Source organism: Xiphophorus couchianus, chromosome 9 (assembly GCF_001444195.1).
Source record: "Xiphophorus couchianus chromosome 9, X_couchianus-1.0, whole genome shotgun sequence".
Taxonomy (NCBI): domain Eukaryota; kingdom Metazoa; phylum Chordata; class Actinopteri; order Cyprinodontiformes; family Poeciliidae; genus Xiphophorus; species Xiphophorus couchianus.
The window spans coordinates 12035297-12057103 of NC_040236.1; the positions used below are offsets into that span (position 1 = coordinate 12035297).

The 21807-nt window shown below is 37.6% G+C and overlaps 1 protein-coding gene across 1 annotated transcript in view; it reads right to left on the bottom strand.

The window, feature by feature from the left end:
- The window catches only part of fbn2b (fibrillin 2b), a 73440-nt gene that overhangs the window by 47633 nt on the left and 4000 nt on the right, over positions 1-21807 (bottom strand). The window contains exons 2-6 of the mRNA XM_028027679.1: positions 18087-18392; positions 11967-12049; positions 11754-11852; positions 4220-4315; positions 3482-3577 (exon numbers count right to left, since the gene is read on the bottom strand). Of these exons, the coding sequence (XP_027883480.1) occupies positions 3482-3577; positions 4220-4315; positions 11754-11852; positions 11967-12049; positions 18087-18265 (553 nt within the window). The 5' untranslated portion in view covers positions 18266-18392. The remainder of the gene's footprint in view (positions 1-3481; positions 3578-4219; positions 4316-11753; positions 11853-11966; positions 12050-18086; positions 18393-21807) is intronic.

Genomic DNA, 21807 nt, shown 5'->3' on the forward strand with positions numbered 1-21807 from the left:
TTATTGTATACCATGTTGAGGTATCTATGACATACTGTACAAGACCATGAATGATCCAAAAACACTTTGGATCAAACATGGATTAAATCAAAGGGAAACTTAAGGATCTTCTAATAATTGTCATCCTCTTTTCTTATTGCCCTGTAAGTTTAGGTGCACAGGTCTGCACATGGACTCACTGTTAAATACAGAAAAAAAACTGTTCTTGTACTTCAAATTTAACAAGGCTCCAAAGTGGCTGACTCAAACTAAATTGTCACTGGAGGATATTTTCCACAGAACAACCTGTCCCTGCCCTCGAGTCCTTCCTACCCATTCAACAGTGTAGGAGTCCTGCCCAGCTTTTCTCTTTTATCCAGAGTCAAAAGACAACAATCTCCAACTTTTATACCATTTCAAAGCACATGGGAAGACACCAATTGCTGCGGCTCCATATACTCCCAATGTCCGTTACTTAATTTCAGCTGGAATGAACTAAACAACATCAGTTGAATTCCACAGAAAGCATTGTGCAAACATATGATATGGTCATTAGTTATAATAGTTGGGTAATAAATTTTTTCATTTAATGTTGCAACTGGATGGAAACTAAAGTAACACAGACGTCCAGTTGATGGGAGAATGAATGGAGCAGATTGAGTGTGAAGTAGTTAGGATGAGGATTTAAAGCTCCAAACTTAAAGTTCTTATTTTTTTAGCCACAACATGAATCATTGCCTCCAGCACAAAGATTTGAGTGTCATGGGGTATTTTTAATAAGTATTGATACGCTGTCATTGATGCCTTTTCAGGTTACAGGTTAATTTCTTTGTGTTTCTTTGTCTTTATTTCTGCTCTTTGTGTCTTTGCACTTACTCTTATTTTGGTTAGTAGATCCTTTATGTTTTAACACAGCTCCATCTGTGCTTTTCATCAGTCACCTTACCTCAGTCATCCCTGGCCTGCCTCTTTCTAAGCTGCTCCACATTCCCCTGATTAGTTACACTTAGTTGTCATGGACTCTCCCAGAAGGTAAAAGACTCTTCTTTCCCCTCCTTGCCACGTTCTTTTGTTACTGGTTCACCGTTTACTTTTTCCATGTTTTTCCTTGTTTTTTCCCACAGATCAGTTCCTTGTGTACTTCATCCTTGGCTCAGTAAGTCATGTAATTACAGTATTAAGCTTCATTTGCCTCCACTCTGCTTACCTTTAATCCTCTTTGCATTTACATCAAGTATGACACTTCAGTCTACTACCGATATTTGATGAAAAAACAAACAGAAAACTCATAATCATAGAATGAAAAACATAATGGTGACCTATACAAAACATGTTTATTACACTTTGCATAAAATTGTTCCTAGATAATAAGATTTTCATCTGGTCAGATCTGCTTATTTTAAGCCTCTTTCAAAATGAGCTGTTTCCCTGTCACTTTAAATAAAGTAATCTGCAGCTGGCCACACACCCCAACACAACATTTACACTCACACATGAAAATAGCTGCAAACAGATGTGCAGTTATACAGCCGTACATCTTTGAAAAGCAAAAGCAGAGCCTCCTGCACAACCAACAAGGATGTAGTAAGTGGTTTCTGTACGGTGAGTCAACAACACACTTGTTTTTCCAGCAGCCACTGGACACTTGGCTCCAGGACATTTGGCTAACCAAATTTCCTTGAGTTCATTTTAGGTTGTTAGGTGATGGGCTGTGTCTGCTGATTGTGGTGTTACATTCAGGAGGTTTTTGAAATGGCTCATTTTCCTGACACTAAAAAACATTGCACTTGGCTGTTTTTATCAGCAATAGAGACCCCAATGGAAGTACAAAAGCCTATAAAATGTGATTTTTGCGTAATAGGTCCCCTTTAAAAATAACTTTTAAGGTAGTGGACAGAAAACTTAAATCTAAGGAAATAATAGAGTATATTTAAAATTAACAACAGTGAATCCAACATTGTTTAGATTTTAAGCCAAAACCAAAAACAAACCTTATGTTTGCTGTCAGATTTCTGATGTTTGCTGTCAGATTTCTGACATCAGGACCACAGAGATCGTGGGATTTTTTTTTTTTTGTCAGATTATGTTTCTTGCTAAGTCAGCAGGAACAACAAATCACACATTTTCCACACATGCAAAGGCTTCCCATGATTCACCCACACCCATTTCACTCTCACTGGTCGACTTTCACTGCCTTCATAATCACATCCCATCAGCAAGTCTTCCCACTGAATCATTCAGTAAATTTAATGACTCGTGGCCTCAATTACACAAACTTTAGAACAATGATTTACAGACAGAACTCCAAAGGATGCGGTAAAATGTTTTCTGCTCTAACGATGGATTATCTGTTATCCCAGAGAAATGTTGAAAGTGATCTCAAACCCTATTGAAGGTTATAAGGTTATGTTGAGGCTTGTTTGATAAAGATGTGGTGAAGGCAAATCTTGCCAATCACCCTCTTTCTATGTATACTCGACACAGGAAACAGTCAAAGACAAACCGATTTCTATGCATTCTCCTTTTGGCAACCTTACAGTTTTTTGGTCACGCTGCTCCTCCAGCATGGGGAGTGTTTGTGGTTCCTACTTTCAGGCTTTGTATACACAGCTGGGGAATCCATTTTCTTTCTAACCCTTTTCCTCATGACTCTCTTTCTGTCTCTTGTTACACTTCTCTTGAGGAAATGTCCTCAGCAAGTCCACAAAGAAACTGTACTTTATCTGTCCTGTGGGGATGCCGGTAGCACGGGGAGGGATTTATTCATTTTTAAGGCTTTTGCACCCTAAAATGATGTATTTTCCAAGAAAATCAGACCCAAGAGTTTAGAAAGTGATCATGTCTAGCAAGAAGAAATTTATGAAGTGGTAGCTAAAGCAAAGTTTATAAGGATGAAAGCAAAAGACAGTGTAGAAGGCCGGTTTCTGTTTGTGAAACTAAAAAGGCTTTAGGCAGTTTTTATGCCGATAAACTGGCATACACATACATACAGAGGAAATGGGAAATGTATGAAAAAACAAAAACGGAGATAAGTGGGAGTCCTTGAAGTGCGTACCAGCAGGGTGAAGGCAGAAGCAGAAAACTGTAAAAGTGGGAGGAAAGTGACGAGCTCTGACAGGTATGACTCTCGACAGTAATGTTTTCTCTCCTCTGAGACCGACAGAAATTAAACAGTATCATCAGTGGGAACATTTTTAGCTACCACCTTTTACCACACACAGTTCAAAACACAGGAGATAAAAACACCCACTGTCTGACTGAGCAGACTCTATGAAGTCATCAACGCTTCTGTCAAAGAGCTGAACCAGGCGCCTCTCTGGACTGATAGGAAGAGGGAAACATCAGCGCCTTCCTGGACTGATATCTTTCTTTAAAGAAGAGGAGTGTGTGAGTAGGAACTGTGTTGTCCTAAGAAAGGGTCACTCAATCTTCTTTTGGTGCAATCCACATCTACTCAGAAGCTCTCATTTTAAAATGCTAACTTAAAATGACAATATCTTACCTCTCTCACACTGAGGACCGGTGAAACCGTAGACGCAGGCACATCTGTTGGGCCCGATGCAGCGTCCACCATTCTGGCAGCCGCTGTCACACACAGCTAGCAGAGGTGAAGGGTAAATATTCAACATTAGTTTCATATCAGCCAGGTTTAGTTTCCTCTGTATCTAAAAGACAAAGCTTTTGACAAACAACCCATCAAATAAGTTACACTAAAACAAGCATCAAGGAAGGAGATGTCTTCCTTTTTAAATAACATTTCCACTCTGGCCTAAAATGTAGCATGAATTCCTAAATTATTACAAAATAAAAGAAAAACTTAAAATAAACATTTGCTTTTAAATGTGGGGTACACTACATTTGACTTGTCAGCTCCTTCTACTCCAGTTTCATGCCTTTTGCATACAAATCATCTGAATGTATAATTTCACCTAAATTAATGTTTTTTATCCTTTGAATAAACAAAGTATTTTGGCTGAAAGTTGGATGAAGCTTTACATAATTTTTCTTTTAAATTCAACCTTTGAGCACAGCTGCAACAGTCTTCTTCATTTCTCATTCCTTTTATTTCATCTTTAAATCTTTAAATTGATTCTCACAAAAATTTTAACAGTTGGTAACCCTTTATAATAAACTGATTCTTTTGAATTTAAAATGACATCTGTATGTTTCTTCCAGGCCAAACTATGATTTAACCATAAATATAAGTGCAGGTATGTGGCCAGTGTAGAGCGATACTCACGCTGTCCACAGTGGTTCCCAGTGTATCCCTTTGCACAGGAGCAGGAGTCCTCCATGCAGCTGCCTCCATTCATACACCTGATATTACAGGATTGAACTGTAAGAGAAAAATACAAGCAAAAGCATAAATATTTATGCTCCCTTATGAGGGTTAGGATGCTTTTTTTCTACCTTATGCAATACAGAGGATTTCAAATGATGTGCAGATCCCTCAGACAACAAAACCTTGTTGTCTGTAGGAGTTAGTCGTAGTTTAAAAGATTGATTTAAAATAATATAAATGTATGAATTATTCAAAGCAGCACAACAGCTGGAAACACAGCTGGTTTTTAAGACTTTTTGAAGCAAGAATCTACTTGCTACAATCTACTTACTACTTACTCCTTAAAGTATAAAGAGTCCTGTTCAAGTATGCTCCAGTGAACTTGACTTTTGAGTAATTTCTGTTTTTAAGCCAAGTCAAATCTGCTTCAATTACTCATCTTCTTTGCATTTTAGGCCTTTTATCTCCAGGTTACAGCTGATTTGTTTTACATTTTCCTTGTTAAAATATTGTTACTTGTCAGAGTACCAAAAAAGGCTACTATTGGGCCACTATAAAACCATAAGGAATAATAGACAAAAACTAGGAGCAATAGAAAAGTTTAAAAAGGAAAGAAAACATGTAAATTAGAGAAAAAAAAGACATTTGTTCTGATTGAGATGGGGATTTTTCTAGTGTTAGTGTGATAATATAAACATACAGGAGTAACTGTTCCTGTACAATTTAAAGTCCCACATTTTATTAAATCTTTATAATTCCTAAAGTATTTTGGAGACATGTTAAATGTCTACGTTCAAGCATTCATATAACATATATCTACTCTGGACACCCAGAGAGTTGACCATTAGGATAAATCCATCAAATGTATTTATTGTTGTCAATGCCTTACATTGATTTATTTTGTTCTTTATCATTCTGGCGCCTTTATTTTTCTTCCTTCCACCACTTTTGCTTATGTACTCTACACCTTTTATGCTCCACTCTCAACAACATTAATTTCCTCTCTTTCTATCGTCTTTCTGCTCTTTAACCATCGCACTGCTTTCATCTTTTTTCCTCTTCAACATTTCTGGCATGCAGAGAGGAAAGCCTTCTCTGTAGTAGAGTTTGCCCAACAACATATTTGGAGTTTGCACACTTGCCAGCAGGAGGTATTTCAGTCGCTGTAATCTGCCACTTGATTTAACTCACTTCCGTGAGTAAAAGAGTGGGTAGACTCTCAGCGCGCTTCTCGCTGTTGACGACCTGTGCCTGTCTTACTGGAAGCTCAAATTGTTACAACTTTTTTGCATGAGTCAAAACACATCCAGCGTGCATTTTGCACATGTTGGAGTAACTGTAACACCGAACAATAGTCACAGTTTAATTTGTTCCATGTAGTTTAAAGCATTCAGATGAAGTTCCAGGAAACATTTTCATGTGAAAAACTTGGCAGCCTGTGTGTACAGACTTGGCTGGACCTACTTCTGTCTGGCAGTGAGTGATGATGAATTAATGCAAGTGCTTTGGGACTCCAGAGAAGCATGACTTTATAGGTCAGCATGCTCATGTCTTTCTCACCCTATTTCTTGTCCACTATAATGCCAGACTTAGCATGCTTTGTTTTCACGTTTCGTCCTCTATTTTATATAAAACATGTGGGCAATGGCAATAGGACTCCCTTTTCTCCCTCATAGCCAGAAATATACACTGGAAAGTGAAACATGAAGAATAATTACACTGAATGATAGCAAATCTTTCCTGTTGTGGAACAAACTATGAAGAAAACTGCACCAAAGTGCAGCAGCTAAGACTTCTCCAAAGCAAAAGGGCAATTTGAGCAAACTCCCCTTCATAAAAAATATCATACTTTTAAATAGGTCATGGATGTATGGAGAAATAAATTGACCAAGTGAATAAGATTGTTTCTGTCCAAACTATACTCTCTAAATGCAGAAGTGGAGGTGGATATGCGACAATAGAAGAGGCAAAGGAAGTGGCTGGACACTTGTCTGTGAATAGCAACAGGACGGCATCTTAGTCTGCATACAACTTGATTTTTTATACTTTTTGACATGTTACAAGCACAAACGTAAATTTATATGATGGACCATCAACAAGTAGTGCATAAAAGTAACGTAGAAGGAAAAGAATATGGTTTTAAATATTTTACAAAGAACGTTCTTCCTTCCACCACTTGGATGGCACGCCTCTTTGTTCTGATATGCAAATTAAAATTCATTGAAACCAGTTGCCTTTAAAAGTACCAATTTATTAAAAGAGTCCACTAGTGTTTGATTTAATCTCAGTATAAATCAAGCTGCTATTTGAAGGCCTTACAGGTTTTAACATCAACCTGAAGACCAAGAAACACAGCAGAGAAGTTACCTATGAAGACGAGGACCTCCATATTACCTGACAGGTGGGAAAATGAGAGCACTAATGAGAGAAAGCAGCCAAGAGGCCCATGATCTGGAGATGCTGCAGAGATTCACAGTGTAGTTGGAAGAATCTGTCGACATGACAAATATAGGTAGCCAGGGCTACAGTGAAATGCTTTGCATCAAGTCATATTTCCATGTTGGAATGGCTCAGTCAAAGTCTAGACCTTTATCCAGTTGAAAATCTGGCTTTTGGCTTTCACAGTAACTATTCAACCAGTCAGACTAAGTGTAGCAAAAGGCAAGGCAGTTTTACAAAGTACCAATTCTAGAGGTTGAATAAAAAAATGCACACCACACTTTTCAGATTGTCCTTCTTTTATGGTATATTCACCAGGCCTGCATAGTCAATATTAATAATAATCAGTTTTATTTATTATTAAATTGAAATCTCAAAGGGCACATTTACACGCTGTTGATGGCAAGAGACAGTTCACTTTAATTGAACGATGGTACGTTTACCGACAAAGTCCGGTGTGTTTGGGGAGTTGTGAATGCTCAATCAAACTTTTTTCATTTTTCCAAAAAATGAAAAAACCTAGTTCTTGGTTCAGAACTCTGGTGCGGCTCATATTCATGTGGGAATGTCAAGTGAGCAGGAAACCGCTCCAAAAGCAGGAAGCAGACTACTGCGCAAGGCATTCTGGGTAAGAACAACTAAAGCAAACGCGTGAGTCAAGCACTACTGGGAAAAATGGGGTCCTTCACCAAAGTAAAAAAAAATTATCCTACCACTAAAATCTGACGTCACTCCATTTTGTGAAGAAGAAATTTGTGCTCATGTCTTCTTCAGAGGCTTTTGTGTTGTTTTCATCAGTAGTTCTTAAAGCAGTGGAGCAGAGAAGGTGAACAGGTGTGTCAAAGGGTGTGGTTTGTCTGACACAGTGGAGTGTAAAAGCAAATCACACAAACTCAAAATGTAACAAATCTTGCAAATTTGGTTGGTAATCAAATCAGACAATCAGGTGTGAAAACACCCTTGAAAATTTGCCTTCCACTTCACCGTAATGAAGTACTTTGTGTTGGTCTTTTATAATATCCTGATAAAACAATCATATTTGTCTTTAACATGGCAAACTGTGTAAAAGTTCAGTGGATATACAAACTCTTGCAAGGTGCTGTGGATTGTGCCATCACTATCTTGATACAATGCACCTCTGTGTTCTGGTGTTGTTGTTGGTGAGCTAATGACATCTGGTTGTTTTTTACGACAGGCCGAGTAACACAGGAAGCTCCGGCTAGTGAGGGAGAATGTGCGCCTGCTGGAAAACCGAGGAGCTTTTTACAGCCTGTGTTTTGTCCTGAATTTGCATAAATCCCAGGAAACAGAGACAAGTCTGCCTCAATTTCGACATGAACAAACTATAGGATACTGTCTTAAGTTTAAAAGCTAAGTTTTTCCATTCAAGAACAAAAAAACTCCCCCTATTTGTCGTATTATTCCTTAACTGCACAGATATCATCAGTTTTCCTGGTAAATGGGAGTGTATTGTATTCACTTAAGCTGTTTGTGGACCACATATCTAAAGGACTGAGCATTACTTTGTGGTCAAGAAGACAGATCATGTTAAAGATGTATGGTTCCTAATTAAAAAGCTCTGCCTCTACTTTTCCCAGGACTCACTGCTCCTCCCAGTCAATCACCAGTGGAAGCCTGTCACTCTTAAGACATCTGTTTTTAAGCATTCAGTATTCCTTGTCAGGATTTTGTAATTATGGTTACAGGAAGACGACGCTACAAAGACAACCTAACACAAACCTGAGCACAGCTGCTTTGTCCTGAAAGCGTTTATTAGAGGGGGGACTTGCAGAGTGAACCCTCGTCATCTGGGAAGTGACACAGATTTCCGTAAATTGCGACTCAAGTTCTTGTAAAGCAGTCTTGGCTTGGCAAAGAGTGAACTTTTCTATTTCAAGTCTGTCAGGTCTCCCACAGAAAAGTGGTTTTGCATTGTTCATTGGCAGCAGCACAGAATCCAGGAACAAAGAAAAAAACATCATAGACTTATGGGCAAAGCAACACTCACCAACATGTAGAGCAAGAAAAAATAAAAAGAAATGTGCTGGTGATTTATTTCAACCTCTACATTCCACAGGCAAGACGCAAGACATAAAGATGCTCTCAAAATGACCTGCTTACCACGGTGCCAGAATTAGACTGTGTAATTAAAGCAGAAAAATTTGACTTTGGAAAAATAAATCTACTTAAAGTTGCAATTTGTTTCAACTACACTTAATCATGTTGAATGGGGGACTTTCTCCAAATTGGAGTTGGCACCTTCTTTAGAGGATAACAGCTACAATGAAAGTGTCTACTTTGGTCGTGATTGAAGGGCTCTGAGATCAGGTCTGTGATGAGCTTTTTTCTCACTCTAATAGCTTGAACAATTTTACAATAAGTGAGACTAACAACTTGAATGAAGACAAAGCTTAATTTAAGTAGTGGAGGTGAAATTACAGGCTTTAAAAATCACAGGACGTTAAACTCGCTGGCATCTGATGTGCTCTACATCAGAAGCTTCGGTGCGAACACACAAGGTTGGGATTTTCCTACCAAACTGCTGGGAGTACTTGGTTACCACCCCTACTTTCTGTTTCTCCTGCTGCAAGTACCAGCAATCGCAGTACAAGACTGCAGCTTCACTTGCACCAACTTTACCAGCATATGCCTGCACCATCACCTCTTAGCTGGACCAGATTGTCTAATTTAAGGCCACTGCGGTTATCAACCATGATGGATTTATGTTTAGGTCAAAGCACTGTATGTTGCTTTGCTGATGCCCAATATCATCAGGTTGTTTCAATAAACAACTTGCTTGAAACACTGAGTGTATTTTTTGATTAAATGACAATCAGACTGTTACTGAAAAGAACACAAATAAATTAGGTTGATGATATTACAGAATTTGTTTGCAAGACAAGATTATATGATGAACAAATCAAAATGTTATGATTGCTATGCTTAAAACTCAGTAGCTTGCTTTGATTTTGATCTGTATAAATTAGGACAAAAAGTTACATACACTGTGGTTTCACATTAATAAAATGTCAGACGGGCACTTTGATAAGGTGAGATGATTTCTGTTATCATGTTGGTGTTTACTCTGATAGCAGGTGTTATACCTAACATTTTCTACTAAATCTGAGTCAGTCAACACTGTTGCCCTATCAAATTTGTCCTAATAATATAAACATGTTTAATAAAAGTGATTAGCTGATTGTAAAGAATAAAAAAGCAAACCTTTTTGCTTAAAATAACAAATATCAATGTCAAAATAGGTAATATAGGACCAGAAACCACACATCCACGTTTTAGGAGTATATATATAAAGGAAAGCAGATGAGGTACTTGAACATGGAGCAGATAGTAAAATGTGGTGATAGAAACAAAAAAAAACTGAGAAAGCAGCAAAATCCAGTCCTAGCCACACAACCTATTGCAAAACAAAAACAAAATGGCAATATATTTACAAATACTTATTTTGCTATCACAAAATATCATGATAAACTTCCACCCATCTCTACTAGTCAATCAGCATCAATACACATAATCACTTTTGCTGACATTATGGCAAGACTGCACAACTGTTGGACAAAATAGGTATGTAGTGTGGAAAACCACTAGAAAATGCATAAACAGCAGATCAGATTACAGATATGATAGCTAACCATACTGTATAAATGGATATTGTGCTAAGAGGGCAGTTCTCAAAGTGTTTCTGACCAACAACATAACAGCAGCTGCTAACCAGTCTTTTGCCAGATAGAGTAGACAAACACTGTTGCAGCAAAATAAACAACTATCTCCCTATCTATGGAACAACTACGCCTTAGAAACTGAAAACAACAATAATGTTTGCCTTTCATGGAGCTTTCCGACCCATATAGGAGGTTCAAGCCCAGTTAGTATTTGGTGATCAGGTTTTTGTAATGCACCTATTACCCAGATGAGCGTTCACTTAGTTTATAATAACAGAACAACAAACTTTATCTGGTATCTGCAAACAAATATGGACAAATCCTTGCAGAGGGAAGCCAAATAGTTAACGCATTGCTTCACTTTCTGTAGGCAGTCATGCCCCCAAAGGTCATGGCTTTAGCCAAATCACAGCAGTTCTTTTCCACCCCACCCCCTTCGGTCTTCACTTGCTAGCTCTCCTTCCATACGGCTGGAAAAGAAAAAATCCTTTTTTACACATCGGGGTCACAGCCAAAAGATTTTCTGTGAGTGTCAGTTTGAATTTGGGTGTATAAGTATGTGTCTATCCGTGCGAACAAATCCCAGTAAATGAAAGTATGTGCGTTTGCAGGCTTCCTGGAATGTGAGCATGAGTAAAAGGTCTGGCTGGGCTCAGGCGTGACTGATGAGCTGACATCGGACGAATAAAGCTCTGAAACTAAACACACCTCATGTCGCACTATCTGCGTGCTCCCCAAGCAATTGTCTTCACCATGTCCAGTACATGACTGTTTACACGGAAACACTGCAGTAATCTTATAAAGCTAAAGCCAATTTCCCACACTCTATAAAAAAAAAATACTTTGCTGCACTTGAAGCTGACGTCCTTAGTGGTCTGTAACTAAACCCAGAAGACGGAGCTGAAGCAGCCAGGTTTTCAGTTCTGACAAACCCACTGACCTCGATGCTGTGATGCAGATCTGACTTTACACCATTACCCCATTACAGCAACATGTTGTTGGCTGCAAAATAATTGTCTGTCTCTGTGCTTTATAGGCACAGAGCCCTTGTCTTTGAGTTATGTCTGCTTAATCAGAAGGTTCTACACTTGTTGTACAGGAGATAAGTACCATTACTTTATGGTTTTATGAAAACATTTTAAACATTTATATAACACTCCAACTTTTTAAAAACCTAACTGTAACTTATTACACCAATAAATGGAAGTAGCTTCGGATAATCAATAAGGTGTAGCTATAAATCAGTCTTTTTCTGGTGTGCCCCTCATTAGTGCTTGAATAACCAGAAACTTGAGTTTAACAGCTTTTTCTGGTATGATAGTGTTTAAAGTTTAAGTTCCAGTAACTGTGTGTGTTTTTGTGATATTACTCACCTCCTCCACCTCCACAGCTGGGAGAGAGCTGGCCGCTGGAACAGGTGCACATGTTGGGTCTGGAGCAAAACCCATCGCCACATGAGTTCCTGCAAATTGCTTTTGAGGAAAAAACAAAACAAAACAGGGAGAATGAAGGACAGTGAATTAAACTGGTTGTTTTACTTTCCATGTAGCTGTAATTATATTTAATGTGGATTCTAGGGAACTTACGAACAATACACTGGTTGCCTCCCGAGAGCGTCTTCCAGCCTGGGCAGCAGTACGAATGGAAGCGAGAGCCACACACATTGGGTCTATTGGGAGTGAAAAGGTGAGAGCAGATATATTTTGTGAACATCCTTATATAAGTATGAGTTATTTGTTTATTATAAACCATTGTAGCACCAAATCACAATGAGTGAGAGGAAGGAAAAGAGATGAGCCTGTTTCATTTGTAAACTAGGAAAGAGTATCCATGCCTGGCTGCCCTGTTTCCTGGAAATATTCCAACACATCCATTCAAAACTGTTGTGATTGTTACTGGTCGAGTAACAGTAATTAACTCTGAACCAGTCCGACAGATGTAGGAGTCATCACAGCATATGGAGCCCTCGACTGGCCTGGCAGGTTAGCCACAAAGTTTCCCTGAGAGGAAATGGCTTAACCACATCTAGAGATGACTGACTGAGCTCACACACACTGACAAACACAGTTTGAGCTCTGCAGCTGTTTTACAACATCGTGTTGTTTGTTGTTTTTTTTTGCCATCTATTCATAATCACAGAACTATTTATATATCAGTTTGTTTGGAGGCAGAATAAGAACCTCATCATGTACTACTCTCAAACATTTAATGAGCAGGATTTGACGTTGTGGTTACTTGAGCGAAACACCCAAGCTTAGTAGAGCAGCTTAACAAACCGAATGCAGTCCAGTTATGTGGTGGCACTAAGTGGCTTTAAAACCATGTAATGAAGGGGAATTGTGGTCATTTGATTTGGTGGTTCATCATTTGCCTTTGCTGACTAAGAACTGAAGAACAGCTGTATGATAAATTAGGGTCCTTATGGTAAAGTAGTTTGCCAGTCAGATCACATATTGTGTGTGTACAGTTTCTGTCTCAGTATTGTAATTAATTATGTCCCCGAGGGAAGAATAAAATTTGTGAAGATTTAACATTTAACTTTTTCAGAGATTAAATTAGTAAAGAAACAGGCAACGTAAAAAGGTAAATTAATATCTAGTGAATTATATTATAATATCTGTATCTTCTTTAGATAGTTTAACACTGGACTTTTGCATATAAATGTCTGGTCACATCTAGAGTGGAACAAAACTATATAGTGTAACTTTTTTTAAAAGGATCCCCATTTATCCTCTATGACTTTCAGACTGTCTTTCACAGGCAGGTTTGAACATTTTTTGTACAAAAGTTGAAGAAAATTGTGACATTGCTGAACATTTTATTCAACAAAGTAATAACATTTACTGATTGATTATTAAGTCATCATTGATGTTTTTCTTCAATCACACTAAATATTTAAACTACATGTTCAAGAATGTAAAATTTGTGCCATCTTTTAGACTTCATAACCCAGATGCAATCTATGAAAGATGAATACTTTTTCACAGGTTCCTAACAGACAATTGATTGTCACATGGTTAATCAACACATCTTTGTTTTTATATGTTTATTTCCTTTTTGTTTGTATGGGGGAATTGTGCTAATCAATGATATCATCATTGATATCCTCTTAGCAGAATAAACTTTATTTTAAGGATGAACCTTATGTTGCTTTGTGTAACATCTTTAGTATTATTCCACAACCCTTAGTTATCTAAATAAATACAAACACGACACAATGATGTAATCTGAACCCCACATTTAAATGAATACGTTAGACAAATCCAGTGGAAATCACTCATTCCTCCACATTTTTTATCCATCTCTGACTTGCTCATACTAAAGACTAAAAACAGAGTCGATGGCAAATTCTTTTTTTATTTCTACACTTGTTGAAATTTATGGCATTAATGAAAAGTGGTTGGTATCAAGATACACTCAAGTTTTTATTAGTTACAGTTTTCAATAGTTTATTATTTTACAGAGATACTAAAAAAGGTTTTCTTTCACATCTCAGTTGTTAAAAGTTGGTTTAAAAGTACATTTGAAAAGCTACAAGCAGCAGAAACAGACTGAGGGTGGACTACCTTAGCACATAGCCTGACTAATTAATATGACCCTGTTATACTTTGCTAAAGAAAAACAAAAAGGGTTTTCTGTGGAATGAAACTATTTTTCATGGCTGCTTTATTTTTTCTTATATCTATTTTAAAAAGTCAAAGTTAAAACCAGTAAATTCATTCATTAACTATACTTGCTTCTCCTTTTAAGGGTTTCAGGAATCAAATAAATCCCATATGATACAATTATTATAACAATAGGAATGCATATGTTAGAATATTTTCTCTGCAGGAGGAAAAGAGTTTCCTTTTTGCTTATCAAGCAGAAAGCTTTTGCTTTTTCATTGCTGTTGTAAGTAAACTAAATTGCACCAGTTATGGATTTTTGTGAAATTATAGTATTTTCATCCAAGATTATAAGACTTTCATACAGAGCCATCCCAAATCTAACTGTAAGCATACACACACAGAAAAAGGGAAGCAAAGAAAAGTGGATTTTTTTTGTCTTCATCACATTTGACAAGGCCTACTGTAAACTCAGGTTTTCCTCCAATCTTCAGGAGAATAGTGACATTATCCTGGAAGAGATTGCAGTGACTAAATGTAATTTTCTGCTTTGGGGCTGACTGTCTGCCAGTTCTTTGCAAATTAGTGCCAAGAAGGGCAAAGTAAAAAAAAAACACAGGCAGCTGCACCAAAAGCAGGACTTTATCATATTTTTAACTCAATATTCAAGTGATCTTATCAAACAATGGATTTTTTTCTCTCTCTGTTTTGGCAGGAAACTAGTAACAAGAAGGAGGTAGGTGGGAAAAAAAACACAGTTTCCTATGCCACACACTTTTCCTCGCTCATTCTAACAAGCAGACAGTCAATCACTAGTGGATTAAAGCAGCCCAGAAAGTCATTAAGCCAGCCTGAGGTCTGATCAAATACCACCCTAGAGTGGACTTATGCCAGCCTGCAGCCTTCTGTGAGAGCCAATAAATCAGAGTCAGTAAGTATCAGACCCAGAGCTCCAGAGAAACACCAGGGAATACGCTCTTTCAGCCAGCAAATAAACACTGCAGCTGAGCTCAAGGTCAGAATAATGACCATCATTAAACCAACCTCTCTCCACATCCCACACACACAACCTGAGAAACCCATACTGAGCTGCTGATAGTCCTCCGTGTGTGCAATCCTCAGATGAAAGTACAAGCATGGGTTTGCAGGGGTTATGGTTAGCTGGGGAGAACAAGCCACATAAAAATTCAACAACTCCTGGGAAAGAAAACCTTGGCTTATATTAAACAAAGCGGAACAAACAGCCAAAACACTTATTCATTACAAATGAGATTCCCACTCTCTCAGGACTTCTGGTCAGACAAAACAACTCACGTGTAGATGACTAATCTCACTCAGTTCTGAAGAAATGCTGATCATTTTCCGGCAATAACTCACACAGAAACTGAGAGTAAATTTATCACTTCAGTCCTATGTGCTTTGGCTCAGAGCAGCAGTTCATGGGCGGTTCTGTCCGGTTAATTTGAGTAACATTAAGCAAATATAATAAAATGATAGAAGATTTAGAGCTTCTCTTTAAGTATTTCTGATTGATTGTACTCACAGTAACAAAAAAATGCTTTTTTTTAAAAGAACATTTTAGTGTTGGTAATATATTTTCAAAGTCATTTTCAAAACATGTGTGCATCAAGGATAGAACAATTAACAATTCTGTTCAGAAAATATTTATTAGTGGTAAAAAAAAAATGTTCACATTTTGTAATGCAACACTGGTTTCAGTGTACTTTGCTGGAATATTGTGTGATCCAATAGCACAAATAAGAGCATATTTGTGAGGCAGAAGAAAACAAGACAGGGGTTTCAAAGTTGTTTACAAATAGAAATTGTTGTGGTGTGCAATTGCATTCAGTCTCACTGAATTTATACTTTTTAGAACCATTTGTTATGACAATTGCAGCTGCAAGTCATTTTGCAGTTTGTCTCTACCAGCTTTTCAAATCTAGAAACTGACATTTTTTAACCATTTTTCCCAATAAAAAAAGCGAAAGCCAGGCTCAGGGAGACTGAATAAAAAGCATCTAAAACAGCCATTTTAAGCCTCCTTATAGATTCTCAATTAGATTTAGGCCTGGACTTCGGCTAGGCTATTGCAAAATCAGGTTGAACTTGCGACCAAATTGGTCCCTCTTTAGAGATTTGCATAGTTTAACAGGTAATACTTCTGTCATTTGGTTATAAACAGAAAAAGAACTAAATAGAAAAGTTTATTCCTAAAACCTTCAAAAATAGTTTTGCTTTTGATTTATGTCTAAGTCCAGAAAGAAGTCAACAAAAAGTCAAGCCTTTAACTTAGTTCACCTTAAAGAGGCAGTATATAAAATTTAGTTTTATACTTTACATAATGTAAAGTTTTTTGAGCTTTACATCATGTTATAACATTGTTTTCTCACTGAAAACATGCCTGGAATGTTGCTTTGATTGTTTCATGCATCATTCCAGGAAACAATCCTGGAATGATTTAATTCTCAATTGTGATTAAATCAATTAAGAATTATTTAATCTCCCCTAGTGTAACCAAGCACTGCCTTTTCAAAGAACCTCCTGCTTGGAGCTAAAGTCCCCAGCCAAGCTTCCACTTTACAACTCCGCTACAACTTCAACTCCCCCACTCAGCTCCTTCAGACTAGTGGCAGCAGCAATAGACAAACACTTGGGGTAACTGAGCAGAGCTCATTAAACAAGCTACTTCTCACTGAGACGCCGGTAAAACTGTTTTCAAACCATCAATAGAGGAATGTTGGCCTGATGACTTGCTGAAAGCAGAGTGTCAGAAAGAGTAGCGGATTCTTAAAGAGACAGATTTCAATTTCTTTTAAGTTATGTTTAATATACACACCATTTTTAGAACAACTGAAGGTTACATAGTTACTTAATTGTGTTATAAAATGGCTCTATGTGTCTGGAATATACATAATAATGTCCCTTTATAGCAGGGGTGGGCAATCCTGGTCCTCGAGGGCCGGTCTCCTGCAACTTTTAGATGTATCTCTACTTCAACACACCTGAGTCAAATAATGAGGTCATTAACAGGACTCTGGAGAACTTGACTGCACTTAGGAGGTGATTCAACTATTGGATTCAAGTGTGTTGGACCAGGGAGACAGTCAAGAGTTGCAGGACACCGGCCCTCGAGGACCGGATTGCCCACCCCTGCTTTCTTTATAGGATAAGAAGTCAGAACAAAAACATAACATTTTGAGACGTGTGTCGATTTTTCATCTAGGTTTTAAGATCCCATTGCCTTGCATTCATTCATACAGTTTCTGCTCTCTTCTACTTTCAGGGCGCTTTGTCACCTACAGCCGTGAAACAAATGCCCCTTTTCATATCCCTCACTGGTGATACAAATACCTCATTTCCTGTGGCTTGGCACTGGGGGAAGCCTGAGCTGGTACAGATGGGATACTGATTGGAATAACTGATGGAGACGCTGAAAACTGGCTCCAAAAAACATCCTTTGTTTTCCAAGGAAATGTGAACTTTTTGCTACTTTGACGTGTTTTCTGCTACCACTCTGATTAAGGCCGGTGCGCAAAGTGAAAGAGTTGGACGTGAAAAGAAACAAAGAGGCTGGAGGAGAACACATGTGGTGAGAGGTGATCCCTGTTTCTACCAAGTATTTTCCACACATAAAATAATAAATATTTGAAATATGTATTCATATGTATCCCCAAGTCTGCCTTTCAAATCAATGTGAAACAACTGATCCTGTAATATTTCCAAACAGCAGTCCAAAACAACCCAATACTTTTCATACACTCACAAGAATGTGGGGAATACGTTTTACTCATCAGGGTGTGCTGCCTATATGAATCTCTTCTTTTCTCCCTTTTCCCCAGGAAAATGTTAATTTACAGTGAATATATGTGGAGGTTTCAGTGTGTAAAGCAGCCTGTTAAGGTTGTATTGTTTATGAGAAAATAGTCCAGAAGTAATTTGCAGCATACAAGAGCAGAATATGAGTGTAAGATGAGGTCGGTTTGAGTCCAAGAAGAAAAACAGCCATAAAAAGGTCAGACAGTCAAGAGGGGGAAAAAATCTCTCCTGCTAGTTTAGTGCACTATTGGAAATGTGAGATTTGAAAAAGACAACAATTTTTACCCTTTCAAGATGTCCTGCCCACGGCGCCGGACTCGCTGTGCTTCCCTCTGGTCCATGTTCCCGGTGAAGCGGTTAGCTTGGTAAGGTCCACTTCCAGTTTGAGCACAGGTCACCTGCATGGCGCTGAGACACACTGCCGCCCATCCCAGCAGCATCTGAGCCAGCTTCCCTGATCCCATTGGTCGGTCTGGCTATCCCCCCTGCTGGAGCTCCCCCTGCTTTGCTAAGGCTCTCTCTCTGTATGATGTAGCTCCAGGAACCAAATCTACATCCAGAACGGGCCTGGCGTTGACTCCTGGGCAGGGGCTGGAAAGAAAGAGGAAAAATTATGAAACATGTCAGAAGTGTTAAACTTACACTTTGTGGTCCAGGAGTTCAACTCTTGTTAAAGACAAAACTTTTGAAGCGATCAGATTTATCCCCACTGTCAAATAAACTCCCCTACCAGCTTTTTGAAGACAGGTTTATAGCAGTAAATAAGTGATAAGATATAACATTACCTATCTCTGGTGGCAAATTATTTGTAAAATGAGGCTTTGAGGAATAATTTTGGTAGTAAAGAGTGATGATACATCAAGTGTACAAGTGTCTCAGTTGGTAAAAACTTAGGCTAAAGTTAACTATGTCAAAGGTAAAATTCCTGCTTTCTGAAAACCTAATTATTTAATCTTTTTTCAATTGCCAAGCTAACACATACCTAAATGACAAGTAGCTTAAACATAATCCTCCTACCTAAAGCAAACACACATTGCTTTTTGTTCCTTTTTGTTTTCACTGTCATGATCCAGGAGTGTTTGGGTTTTGGTTTGTTTGGATTGGAAGTTTTCACTAAAAGTTATTTAGATCTTGCCATATTCTGATGAGTTTCATGTACTCATTATTGTTCAAATGGTCTTGCCTTATCGAATAATTCCTTTGCTTTTAGTTTATGCTTGGGTTCTGTTTCTTGTTTTTTATTTGTATTTTTACCTCTCTTAGATTATTTATCAAGCTTGTCCCTTTGGTTTGCGATCATTTAAGTCCCCACTCAGCCACTTCTTTGATCTTCGTCTTCTTTTTCTTCTTCCTCTTTAGTGTTATCTGGCAGTTTACATACTTAGTGTATTACCGCCATCAACTGGACGGAGATGTAATTCAGAAAGTCATTTTATTCTATATATCTTCTAACTTTAAAAATAACTACATAATATACATACTTTAACACTCACACACACATGCATACTAAATCCTCTCAACTGATTTTGTATCTTTTAAATATTTAATAAGTGCTTGAATTACATCATTTGATTGCTGCTTCCCTAATAAATTATCCAAAGTTACTGAAATCCCCCTTACCCTTTCCATTTCTTTCCTCTCTCTTATATATTTTCTACAATAAATCAACACATGTTCAACTCCTCCACAATAAGAACAATCCACTTCTGTGATCATTTTCCATCTTGCCTTTAATTGTTTGTCTTTTCTCCCAGCTGCACCCTAAAAGTGATCAACCACCTGCATCTCGTCAACAATCAACTCCTCAGTATTTAAGTCTCTCTGTTTCTGATTTTTTTTTTAGATCATGAAGTGGAGCTATTTAACCTATGATTTATCCATTCTTTTTATCAATGAAACTGCAGTTTTCAAGAGTTTTAATAACTTGAGTTTATGTTTTTTTTTTTTTTTTATGTGACTGGTTTGAGTTTATTTGAAATGAGAAAGTGCAGATCAGCTGACCCACACCTAAAACAAGCATACGTGTCAGATTTAGCTGGTTTCCATCTGTAGTCCCAAGTTGATGGGACATAAAAAAGTAATATGAGAGCCAGCCAAACCACACAACAAGAGAAAAACACAAAGCAATAAACACTTTTATCTGCCCAAACATTGCACCAAAGATTTAAAGTCTTATTCTCATTTCTCAGATGAAGCTGACAGGGGACTTACCAACCAATTCTGTTTCTGGCTTAATTTACTTCAGACTGATAAAACATTTGTTAATTTTACTTTAGCGCTTACATTTAAGTGTTATTGTTGCGTGTTATCAGAATTAGTCTAGCTGATAGTTTTTTAAGAAGTTGCTTATAAAGTTTGTTTTACTGAGGTGAAAAGTATGAAAGCAGGAATTTGAAACATCACAGACTAAAATATTGTTAACTACATGCTTTTATCAGAATGAAATTACCTCAAGCAGAAGTGTGAGCAGAAGTGCAATTTATTCAGTCATTAAATTAGTTTTTTGATTTTTCTTTTATTGTCCATTGAAAAATCAAAGCAGGAGACATCCATTCAAAACATATGTCTTGTTTACAAGAGGAAAAGCAGACAACACTGGCCTTTATCTAAACAATATGCTAGTAAAGAAGCAGAAGAAAGGCTGCCAACATGATGAATAAAAGCTGGGCCCGTATTCTCATAGAATCGCAAGATTCTATGAAGTCATTTTCGGAAAATTCTTAGATTTCAAGGAAATTCTACAATTTTTACCTGAGTTAGATCAACTATTCACAAAGCACTTTAGGCCTGACGTGACATCCTATGATAAGAAAATGTTAGTAACTTTTTCCTGAGTCTAATAATGTCTTAAGCAGAGAAGATGGCAGAAAGACCGACAGAAAAGAGATGCTCTCCATAAAATGTGGTAGCTGTGACGACTGCAGGCACTGTATGTTGATGCTGTGTGGCATTTAATTAAATTTTGCATAGTTCCATCATCAAGACACATTTCATTTAATGGAGTGAATGAACAGTTACTTTCTATCAGTTATTTTCTATCAACTGATTACTGGGGTGTATTTGTTGGCGTGTGCATGTGACTTTTTTTGCTTAATGTAACAACCAGGAAAAACTAGATCTAAGAGCGAAGTCCTAGAGAGTCCAAATCCTCATCTTAGGCCAGAAAACCTGGGTGATTCCTGAATACGTGTTCCTTCCTGTTGTGGAGTGACTTGAACTGAGCTGACCATGGCAGAAACCCCTCAAATATCTCACAGCTAAAAGTGAGAAGTGGGGCAAGTCTATCTCAGGTTAATCCTGGGAGTGGTAGCTTACTATAAGAAGCATCTCACTGATCTTATATCAGCCAAAGTGATCAGCACTCGCTAGAAGACATCAGTTTTATTATATCTTGGTTACTGAGTAAAGCAATGTTCACTTTTAAATCACTTTCTTTTCCAGAGATAAGTAAAAGGTAATATAAGAGCTGGATAAATGAACATTTCTTAATAAATAAATGTCCACTTTTTCTTTTTTGCATTACTGAATTTTGATTGATCACTAGTCAACACTTCAGAGACTAATAAAAATCAGAGTTTTGTTTATTCTGACACCAGTCAAAAGCTTACTGAAATCCAGGTTATTTTATAAGCTTACATTATTTTTTTTGTTGTTTCTGTGTCTATTTCCAGTGGCCTAAATGAATGGATGGCGTCTCATCCAGACTAGACATCAATGATTAAAATAATCATAGAAGTTATACAATTTTTGTCTAAGGGAACACATTGGAAGAGGAAAGGGGCGAAATGGGAACATAGGGTATAAATTGGGAAATTGTTTCTCCGATGGGCCAACAAAACCAGTCCAATCAAAAGTTTCAATTTGGGCTGAATTCAGGGAGAATATATAGTCTATATACGTCAACTTGTCCTGTTTTCTAGGATTAAATAAAAAATAACTATTGGCCAAAGGTCAAGTAGTCATGAAACAGATGTTCTTGGATGTTTTGCTGAGAAAGAGCCATTCG